This window comes from Octopus sinensis, linkage group LG2, assembly GCF_006345805.1.
Source record: "Octopus sinensis linkage group LG2, ASM634580v1, whole genome shotgun sequence".
Lineage (NCBI taxonomy): Eukaryota > Metazoa > Mollusca > Cephalopoda > Octopoda > Octopodidae > Octopus > Octopus sinensis.
Window position 1 is genome coordinate 143181235 of NC_042998.1, and position 12264 is coordinate 143193498.

Below are 12264 nucleotides of genomic sequence, written 5' to 3' on the forward strand. Positions count from 1 at the left end.
CAATGTACATTTCTATTTCCCCAAAATTTCTGGTCTCATTATCTATGGCAGAAACTAATATTAATGCCGCAATTATATTATTGTTTCTACTCCTGGGAATTTTATCCTCATTAATAGAATAGTGGAACTGAAGAAAAGGCAGAGATTTAGAGTATTCAGAACAAGCCTTGTACTTTCACCATATTTTTCATCATTGATACAATAAGCACCAAATAAGTACTGGGATTGATTTAATGACTAAACTGCCCCTTATAATGTGTCGCCTTGTGCCTATGTCAGTAATCTATTATTATTATAAGTGAGCTAACATTTAAGGTGATGAGCTGGCAGAATCGTTAGCATGCTGGCCAAAATGCTTAGCATTTCGTTCATCTTTACATTCTAAATCCAAATTCTGCAGAGATCAACTTTGCTTTTTATCCTTTCAGGGTTGCTAAATTAAGTACCAGTCAAGCACTGGGGTTGATGCAATCAACTACAACCCTTACCCACATATTTCAGCCTTTGTGCTCATAGTAGAAAGGATTATTGTTAAGATAGTAAACTGACAGAATGTTAGCACATCAAACAAAATGCTTAGCATTTCTTCTGGTCCTTTATTGGCAAAGTGCCAAAGGTCACGATCACCTGAAGCAATAATAACCTTTGGTTAGCTGCTGTATCTGAGTTCATTTGTTACATTGTTTGTTTTTCCATAACATGGCTTGGACAGAAATTGATTTTGAGGCAGGATTTTAGTCAGATGCCCTTTTTATTACCAATTCTCACCTGTTCGTTTGTTTGTTTGTTTTTTAAAGGGAATTTTTTATTTCACAGGTCTTCAAAAGCAAAGAAAAACCAATAACAGTGTCAACAAGGAGTGTAAACATCATCAATGCACCTACATGCACATGGACAGAGACACACACATACACACACACAGTTTCCATCTATCAAATTCATTCAGAAGGCATTATTCAATACAAATCTATCCAACATAAGAAGCAATACTTACTGCAAGATGGAAAAGTAGTCGACAATGCCAATAGGGAGCTTGCTGTGACACCTCAATTGCCTTTTTCAAAATAGGTTTAGCACGGTCTACTTGCTCCTATAAACGTTCAATAAAAACTCAAGTAAGACAAGATTATGGATCGCAAAAGAAAAAAAAAGATTTCATATATCTAACATAGTTTGAAGAATAAGGTAAACTCAAATATTTCCTCAAAAGGATTTTTCATGACCAAAGTTCCTCGCTGAGTCGCTTTAACAAAATTTTCAATTTAGTCTATTCATCTGCCGCTTATAATTTTCAATCATTTAGATACAGAGTGCAACAAAACAAACTTCTCACATTTTATAGGTTGACAAATGTTTCAACAAATGCATGGTGTGCACCTGGAAAAAAAACTGTAAAACAGTTGCTACATGAAGGTACCATTACCACCTGATAAACTTCACTCATAACACACCAATGGCCGTGTAAAATATGGGAGATTTATCCACTCACACACTTCAAATCACAAATAGTCCACTCAACCTGGTTAAAAACGGGACCTTAAAATGTAGTTTTAAAAACAAAGGCAGAAGTGAGTGCTCACAACATCATTAGTAAACTTACAAACATGACATGGGGCACAAATCCTCAGACCCAACATTCAACTAGTTTAGTTCCTTATCACCACTAACCCACATAGGTAAGATCTAACTATGTTAAGAAACTAGGTCCAGCCCTCCATGACTCCTACCTAATTTGATCAGGACACAGCCCCACCAGTTAATGGCTCAACAACCAGTATGAAGGAAGGTCAGCACCAATAACAAATTGATAGATGTTACTCTGTTTTATCAAAATCCAATTCAGAGTCACAAGACCCAAGCAGGATTTCTACACATCAAAGGCACAGAGAAATGTGTTCAACATCAACCAAACAAAATCTAAACTTTTTTTTTTTTAACTTTTAGTAATCAAATGAAAATGCATGGTCTTATGGTCAGGATGTTGCACTCACAATCACAAGATTATGGTTTTGATTCTCAGAGCAAGTAGTGCATTGTGTTCTTGAGCAAAACATTTCATTTTACATTGCTCCAGTTCACACAGCTGTAAAGGAGTTCCAGCAACAGCTGAGAAGTTAACCCTGCAATTGACCAGTGTCCTATTCAGGGGGAAGTGTTGAAATCTTAGTCATTTATACACCAGGGAAACTGGGTTAAGCTCTGACCTTATGAGCTTTAAGTTTCATGACAGACCTAAGCCTGAATCAGAATGGAAGGCAATGTCGATGAGCCTTTACAGAGCCTTCAAGATTGTTGGGAGGGAGTCTGTGTATCTTCAGACCAAACATCTGGCCTGAATACTTGCAAAAAGAATAAGGTCCACTAACAGTTCCCAAGGTACGAAGTGGTGGTTTTGAAGTGAGTAACGGACAGAAGTAAACTCAATAAAATGACCAAGTCCTTGCTGTAAGAAATGGTAGCACTGTAAACCTGATGAGTGTTTAGTTCAGTTCCTCTTGTAAGTATAGTTCTGTCAAACTAACTAACTTTAAACATATGATATATAAAACAGAGACTTTTCAGTGGCACCTGTACAACCAAAAGGTTTCTGGGTTTCACAATTATGAATTAGTCTCCAGAGGAGGAAGATTAGTGCCTCTAGCCTTTCCAGGGCTTCTAAGCCAACAGACAACTGGTTCATCATCATCATCATTTAACCTCCTCCTTCCATGCTGGCATGGGCTGGATGGTTTGACAGGAGCTGGCCAGAAGACTACACCAGGTTACTGGGTCTGTTTTGGCATAATTTTTACAATTGGATACCCTTCCAAATGTCAACCACTTCATAGTGTGGACTGGATGCTTTTTACAGGGCACCAGCAGAGTTACCAAGTAACTTGCAAGACAAGAAATTTTGGATATCATTCATAAAATGTAAATGACTATACAGAGATCTTTGATAACTTTTACAATGCAGCACACATTCATAATTTCAATATAATTTATTATTTAATCTCTTGCATTACAAACCATTAACTTATGAGATCAAACAATTACAACAACTGCAGTGTGCCCTGATTTTCTTAAGTCTACCAAGCTATAATGAAACAGTTGCCATTTAACAGTAAACCCAACTTTAACAATTTATCTTCAAATGTACACATCTAACAGAAATATTTAGAATGGAAATTCAAGTGAAAAAGAAATTACAAGAAAGATGGAGGGAATGTTGTCAGAACTGAGGACTGAAAAAGAAATTTTAAAAAGATATAAAAACAAAAAGCACCTACCTGCTTTTCATAAATCTGTGCCAAAACACTAGCTGCTTCAAACCGTACATCATCTGCAGCAGCCATCTTTGTAACGTTAAGGACAATATATTGACAAGTATAAAACATTGATATATATTATATGAAGCAATGCCTAAGTAAAGAGAGTACTCATTACATGATTGAGAGTATGTGATGTAAGTGTACGCATGAGTCAAGAGTAAATACTCAAGCTAGACATAAAGAAAATTGTCAACACTAAACTTCATCACTATAATGTATAAAATTAGTTTAACAAAAATATTTGCTTATATGTGTATACATACATGATAGATGTTAGATGAGCATGACCATTGCTGACAGGTAAGCGTCAGCTGTGCACAAGCAATGGTTTTAAGTTGAGTGCAGCTTGCACGATACCAAAATGACTCTCACTAGCAATACCAAGAAGCCCAGAGACAAGCAAAGAGCAAGATATCCAGCTCAGTAGAGCAGCAGGTTTTATATATGAGTTAGTCAACTCCTAGATGGATACCTTAGCAAAGATCAAGGACCCTTCACTGCAAGTGAGTTTAATGTGCCCTCGAACACCAACCCAACTATTTCTACATCCTGTCACTCTCGTGTTAGTTAACCCACAGCTGGGACCCTGAAGGTGTTACCACACTAGGACAGAATAGACCTGGAAACAATAGTGGCTAAGACGCGGTTTCACAATCCTCAAAACCCTGGAACTCCTGAAACAGAGGGCCCCACAACCAGATGCTGTTTAAAGTCATACCCAGGACATACATACATATATGTGTATGTATAAACATATATACGTGTGAATGAGTGTGTATAAAAATATATGTCTGTGTGTGTGTGTGTGTGTGTGTGTGTGTGTGATAGTAACAGTCCAAGGAAAGCTAGCAGGCTGAAAATACTATCACCACTATTCTTGTAAATGTATAATAAATATGTACTCTAAAAGAAGTATTCACTAATCCTTTAGTTTAATGCTAAATTGCAATTGCTCTTATAACTTGATATAAAAGTAAACATTGACCATTTATCTTTCACTTGTTTTAGTCATTGGACTGCAGCCATGCTGGGGCAATGCTTTGAAGGGTTTAGTTGAACAAATTAACACCAATAGTTATTTCTCAAGTCTGGTACTTATTGTAATGGTCTCCTTTACTAAGCTGCAAAGTTATGGGGACATAAACAAACCAACACCAATAATCAAGTGTGGGAAGACACAAACAAACTAACACACACACACACACACACACACCCAAGCATCTTTCAGTTTCTGTCAGCCAAATCCACTAACAAGGCTTTGGTCAGCCCAGAGCTATCGAAGAAAACACTTGTCCAAAGTACCATGCAGTGAGACTGAACATGAAACCATGAAATCAAGAAGCAGACTTCTTAACCACACAGCCAAATATTTAAAATAACAAAAGCCACCCATGGTACCCATATTGTTTAAGATGAGTGAAGGGAAAAAGAGGTTAAAAGCATTTTTTCTTCATTTTTAAGAAAACAACAGCATTGAGAAGACAGGTCTTGGTGACTAGATACTGTAGTCCTGTAAATGTATAGAATACTGAATAACTTATAGAATAGAATGATTAAAATAGCTCAACTGAGATAACAGATTTATGAAAAGATTATCAAGAGAAACTAGAAAAGATTATCAAGAGAAACTAGACTAAGTTTAATGACTAAGTGGTTTGGTAATTCGTTCCTTTTGACAGCAGGTGATTATGTAATATTTCTGCAAATCAGAGCATGTGAAAATGTTTTTTGTATCTTAGCAAACTTAAGAAAAATATTTTTTAATTTTGTACAAAAAGGTGTGAAGTGGTTGAGTATTTGTGGTGTTGGATTACTAAATAATACCTTGCTAAAATACGATATATTATACTCTTATATAAGGGCAATAATCACATTATCATCATCATTAACATCCATAATCTATGCTGGTATGGGATGGATGATTTGACAGGATCCGACATCCAAGGATTGTATTGTGCTCCATTGTCTACTTTGGAATGGTTTCTACAGCTGAGTGCCCTTTCTAATACCAAACACTTTACAATGTGTACTGGATGCTTTTTCCATGCTATCTGCACTGATAAGGTTGCATGCAGTTTGCAAGACTATGAACCCCAAGTGAAGCAGCTTTATGTTAGGAGATGAAGAAAGGGACCAGTGCAGAACAGATTATGAAGGGACTAACGCAGAACAGATTTATGAATGGACCAGTGCAGAACAGATTTCTCACTGTAAAAGAGCTACATGATAACTCACATTCTAAAAGAGAGGGTAGGGGGCGATTGGGGTGGGGCTGGGTGAGGGGTACCTGTTCAAATCTATAAACATAAAGATCCACCTTAACCTATGGATAAATAACTAAAATAACATCCAGATATTGTGTAAAATTACTAAAAAGTTAGACCTCTATGAATGCCAATGATATGTAACAGCTGTACGTTAGATATAATTGTGATATTTTTGTAACTCTGAAATGAGAGAGGAATATTTCTTGTACACTAGTATCACAATAAAATTTAGTCATCATAGGGAATCTATGTATGCTAGGTGAACCCAAGTACACAGTCAAAAAATAATAAAATGCACAAAAACATCTAAACCCAGACTAGAGGTATATTATCTTTAAATCACCACTATTATGGGAAAACAAAATAGAAAATAACTGCTACTATTTAGTACTATTTAGTGAGTTCAAGAGACCAATGAGAATAATCTCCCCTTGATGAGATTATTTACTTGAATTTTAGCATCAAGTAGAAAGTTGCAGAATATTCAATGTAAAACAATGTGCAAAATGCTTTTCTCAAAAGGTATAATCAACACACATGAACGTTTCCAACTGGGAATTATAAACCTAAATGTGGACTCAGATGACTGAAAACTCCCTAAACAATTTGCAATGTCTCTCTCCTCACCACTACATTTGAAATATAATTATAAAATCTAGTTAACATGTACCTTTTGTTACAAAAATAAAGATTAAAATTACAAATACATATAAATAAATATAGTTTTCATATAATCTCTCTCTCACTCTCTCTCTGTACTATGCCCATAGGTATCTAATTATACAACTACCTGAGGGTTCACCCTGATACGTTATCTCCACCATCATTTCTCTCTTTCTTGCTAGGGTAGCTATGTACCTCTACAGCAAGGCACCTGAGAACAGGGTGTCCAAGTTAACTCTTTTGATACCAACCCACTTGAAACTGCATCAGGTACTATGATACAAACCTCAGGTTTTAAAATGCTCTAAATAAAAATCTTCCATCAAAATTTCTTGCTAATTTAGATTCCAAACACCAACTTAATAATGACAGCATTATTTTACTAAATTCTTCATTATTTTCAAAATTAATCAAATCAAAGGTAATGTATTTCAACAGAAAATATCTTTCAGTCCATTGAGAGTGTGGCCATGCTGGAGAACAGCCATGAAAGATTTAGTCAAACAAGGCAAAATGGTCCCAGTACTTAGTGTGATATTTATTCTATCAAGTACTTTTGCTTAACTGCTAAGTTACAGGGATGTAAACAAACCAACATCGGTTGTCAAGAAATGTGCAGGAGACAATGACACAAACACTATTTATTTTGATATATATATATATCCATAAAGTCTCTTTACAATTTCAAAAATTTATTACAAAGGCAATTGATGGGATACGTTTAACAGATTTGTTCTATGTACTTAGCAGTTATCAAACTTTTTAACCACATAGCATTTGTGTTTTTCAGGTACCCTGTTGATGGAAAAGGTTCTGTTAAATGAAACCTTTAAAAAATGGCTACTCTTCAAGAAAAGACAGAATGTGTATGATGGTTTGTTGAAACAAAATCAGACATCCACACCTAGTAAAACTACAGGATTAAGTATCCATCAAGTCATGCATGGCACAAGAAATTTATGGAAACAAGAACAGTGTTGGATAAAGGGAAGAGTGGACGACCAAAATTATCTGAGGAAAACATCTATAAAGTCCATACATACTGTTGCCAGACAATTACAGATTCCGTGTTCAACAGTGTACAAAGTCTTACACAGTAACTTGAAATTGTATGTTTACCAAGTGCAATTCATACATGCACTCAAACCAAATGATAAACCAAGACGAAAAGAGTTTGCAGTTAACATGTTGGAACGAATTTCTGAGGATGCAACATTCCTCACCTGAGAGTGTTTTAAGTGATGAGGCAACCTTTCATGTTTCAGGGAAACTGAACACACATAATGTGAGGATCTGGGGAACAGAACACCCTCACATGACTAGACAACTTTACCAATATAGGGCTACCATATATTTAACAATATAGGCAATACTGCTTAAAGAAGTAATCACATTTAGACCTGAAGATAAATGAAGCCAAGACAAGATTATAAATACAGCCACTTCTGAATAAAAATATTAGGTGCAGGCATGGTTGTGTGGTAAGAAGGTTGCTTCCCAACCATATGGTTCCAGATTCAGTCCCACTACATGGCACCTTAGGCAAGTGTCTTCTACTATAGCCTTGGGCCAACCTCAGCCTTGTGTGGATTTGGCAGACAGAAACTAAAAGCAGCTTGTTGTGTGTGTGTGTGTGTGTATAAATATACACATACATACTCACACACACATGCATATACGTCTGTTTGCCCCCCACCCCATCCATCACTGCTTGATGACAACTGTTGTTAGTGTGTTTACACCCCTGTAGCAGTTTGGCAAAAGAGACTGATAGAATAAGTACCAGGTTTTAAAAAATAGTCCTGGGGTCAATTTGCTCAACTAAGATCCTTCAAGGCAATGCTCTAGTCAAATGGCTGAAACAAGTAAAAAGAAGAAAAAAGAATAGAATAGGCATGGTTGTGTAGTTGTCTTCAACTGACCAATACCTTGCAGGGTGAACTTGGAGGTGGAAACTGTAAGGAACCTGTCATGCATGTGTGAGTGTACATATGAATGTGTGCATGCGTATGTGTTTGTGTCTTTCTTTTCTTCACATTTTTATCTCTTACTTGTTTCAGTCATGAGACTGTGACCATGCTGGAGTACCACCTTGAAAATTTTTTTTTACCAAATAAATCAATCCCAGTACTTTTTTTTATGCCTGGTACTTATTCTATTGATCTCTTTCGCCAAACTGCTAACTTACGGGAATGTAAACACACCAACACCAGTTGACAAACACAGACACACATATGACAAGCTTCTTTCAGTTTCTGTCTACCAAATCCACTCACAAGGCTTTGGTTGACTCAAGTGTATAGTAAAAGACACTTGCCCAAGCTGCCACACAGTGAGACTGAACCCAGAACCACAGGATTGGGAAGTAAGCTTCTTACCACATAGCCACACCTGTGCACTGATTAAAAATAAAATTACTGTTCATATAAACAGTGCTATTATTATTACAACCGTCTGCAAACACATGCTCAGCCACTGAGCTGTTCATTGTTTGAAGGGTAAGGAGAAATACTGCCTTGCTTGGAGACAGGTGAAGGTCAGTTCATAGAAAAACATCCAGCCAAAGAAAAATCTGCCTCTACAAGTTCTATCTCATACATGCAATTTTAGAAAAGTAAACATTAAATTGATGATGAATATGATGGTGGTGGCAGTTGTGATTCTGGTGATAATGATGAGTCTAATTCACTAACTTAAGTATTGTAATTTCTAGTACTCTTTAAAAGTGGTTCTAACTATTTTAAGTAAACAAAATACTACAGACTAGAAAAATTATAATGGGTTTCTGGGAAGGTATGTAAAAGCATCAGTTAAAATTCATTGCTGTACTTAGTTATGACCCTTATGTTCTCAAGTTTACTTCCCACTAGGTCAAACACATGTCATCCTTCTGGAGTCAATAAAAGAAAATACCAGTCAAATACTGGGGTTAAGAAAATAATCATTTATATCTCCCCAGTAAACTTAAATCTTTATGTCTGTGTTTTATAATAGAGAATCACTACCAAGACACAGATGGATATATGAAATATTATTAGGATGGGAAGAAATTTTATTTTATTTATATTCTAAGATTCAAATAAATCATTTTAAGACGTCTGTTGTAACATTTGTAATAACCATCATCATCATTTAACATCCACTTTTCTCCATGCTTGCATGGGTCAGATAGAATCTAGTGATGAAGATTTCTTGTTTCCAAGTGAAGTAATATTCCCCCATGACTAGAGATGTACTACTGGAAATGAATGATATTGCTCGTATGACAGTGACACTCATTTACAACCATCACATGATGTCAGTACAACACACACACACAAATGACAGGCTTCTTTCAGTTTCTGACAACCATGTCTATTCACAAGGCTTTGGTTGGCCAGGACTACTGTAGAAGACACTTGCTCAAAGTGCAATGCAATGGGGTTGAACTCAAAACTACTGTATTTGATGGCATATAAGGAACTTTTTATTTTTTTAAAAAGTCTCAAAAATATTACCCTGGGTTCCATGTGAAGTTGGGTCTATAATACAAGGCTTTAATGCTCTAAAAAGTTTTGTTCCTGAATATACACCGAAACTGGAGTACATCTAATATGCACATGTGTTGTTTAGGCCATCAAATACAGTATTCAACTGTACAGCCTGTACCTGTGCCTAATAAAGCATAATGTTTATTAAAAATTCAGGTCCTTTTTTCTTTCAAAAGTAGCATAACAAGAATCATGTAAGTCTTGATTACAAATGATTTCAAAGAACAATCAGACACAACAATGACAAAATAAGTCTGGGATTTCACAAACAATCATATATTCCAGGGTTTTCTAAATCAAGGTAAGACTATAACTACACCTGCAGTAATAGCTAGCTGGTAGCTACATAAACTCATAAGATATTACTTGCAGATAGCCAGACTGCTTATTCATGGAAGAAGGGGTAGGAATAGAAAGGTAATAATTTCAACTATAAATGAGGAGGCAAAGGTAACTTTTTCTGTAAACATTTTAATTGCTACTGTTTGACTTAAAACTATCCCTTGTCTAGAAGGATAAACTAGCAGCAGAAACTAAGCTCTCTCTACCCTACAACAATGACTGTTTCATAGAAACATCTGCTGAGTTGTTTCAGTGGATTTGGTGGGTTTTTAAGAGGAAAACAAATGGCAGAACAATAAGGATTATATATTATATAAAATAAAGTGTTTAAATGTGTGTGAAATATGGAGTGAGAAAAAGAGAAGGGATATGTGAAAGAAAAAAAGAAAATATGAGGAGGAGGAGGAAGAGAAAGGAATAAAGTAAATTCAAATGTATTTGTTACCTCATGTGGTAAATTAAATTGTAAAACATAAAAAAGATTTTTTTTTCGATCTAAACACTATTTCAAATGGTATTACATTACATTTAAAAGATATTTTCCTTTGTGGATAATTTGTATTTGTCAATTAACAGGGTGCAAACTGCAAATGTAAACCATTTGACTATGCATATGTCAACAAAGACACCTGATGAGAGAGATCAAATTAAGAAATCTTTAATCTTTCACTTGTTGCAGTCATTAGGCTGTGACCATACTGGGAAACTGTCAAAGCTTTTAGTCAAACAAATTGACCATAGTACTTATTTTTAAGTCAAGCATTTACTCTAATGGTCTTTTTTACAAAACCACTAAGTTATGTTGTGAGATCATAAACAAACCAACACTGTTTGTCAAGTAATGGTGAGGGACAAAAAACAAACACACACACTGTATGTGTGTATGTATGTGTATATATATATATAGCAGGTTTCCATAGTTTCCAACAACCAAATTCACTCAAGATATTGGTCAGTCTGGAGCTTAGTTGACAAGATGCTACACAAGTAGAACTGAACGCAAAACTACATGGTTACAATGCAAATTTCTTAACCCAAGCATTTATGTAAAATATATTTTTTAATTTTTATCTCTAAAAATGAGGTTAATAATTTGAATAATTACAATCGCAAGTCATGTAGCCTAATGGTTAGAGTGATGGGCTTGTGATTTTAAGGTCCTGGTTTCAAAGTATAGTATACTCAAACAAGGCCCTTCATTTCACATTGCTTCAATCTACTCAGCTGGGAAGGAGTACCAATCTAATACACATTCAGCTCTCTTTCTCTTCTGCCACCTGTCACAGATGGAGCTGTAGAAACTATGCCAAAACAGACTGTAGAGCATGAAGTAGGTCCTCCTACTTGTTAGATTCAACCAGTATTTACTATCTATTAAATGGTGATGATGATGATTTTTAGTCATGTCCATATACCAATATTTTCACAGGTCACTGAAGTACATAGTTAATATTAAATAGAGGACAATAAAAAAAGAGGCAGGTGTAGCATGAAGGATGAACATTCTAGGTACAATGTCTCTGACTAAAAGAATCCTTGAGATATTAGTATCAACTTTGTTTTACAACACATCAACATACATTTAGCATTTAAAGCAGCCATATCCAGTCCAAATATTCTATCTCTTTATCTGTTTTATGCTCAAACTAGCCCGATCTAGCCACTCACACCTAAACTACAAAGTCATTCTAAAAATATGCATCATTGTAATCTCAAATCTATGAGATAATGCATGATTAATGCAAAACAAATTTAAATAGATAAGTATAACATTTGACAGAGTAATCTGAAGGCTAAAGAGTTAAGATGACAATCTATCAACAATAAATACATTCTAATATATTCTCAAGATAAGAATTTAGGGACCAGTAACAGATTCACAAGTGAAAAACTTACAAAACACCCCAATACAAAAAGTTGGTAGTACAATTTCTAAGCCACTTGGTGCAAGTGTGAATTGCTAAAGACGTTTGCTTCCCAATCACATTCTTTCGGGTTCAGTTCCACTATGTGGCACCTTGGAAAAATGTCTTCAACTATAGCCTCCAAGCCAACCAAAGCATTGTGAGTGGATTTAATGGACAGAAAGTGAAAGAAGTTTGTCACACACGTGTGCATGTGTGTGTTGATGTCTCCATGTCTTGACATCAC

The 12264-nt window shown here is 35.5% G+C and overlaps 1 protein-coding gene across 1 annotated transcript in view; it reads right to left on the reverse strand.

Annotated features, from left to right (window-relative positions):
* LOC115229491 (MAU2 chromatid cohesion factor homolog) overlaps nucleotides 1–12264 on the reverse strand; it is a 71045-nt gene that overhangs the window by 23016 nt on the left and 35765 nt on the right. The window contains exons 3-4 of the mRNA XM_029799831.2: nucleotides 3270–3335; nucleotides 995–1090 (exon numbers count right to left, since the gene is read on the reverse strand). Coding sequence (XP_029655691.1) covers nucleotides 995–1090; nucleotides 3270–3335 — 162 coding nt within the window. The remainder of the gene's footprint in view (nucleotides 1–994; nucleotides 1091–3269; nucleotides 3336–12264) is intronic.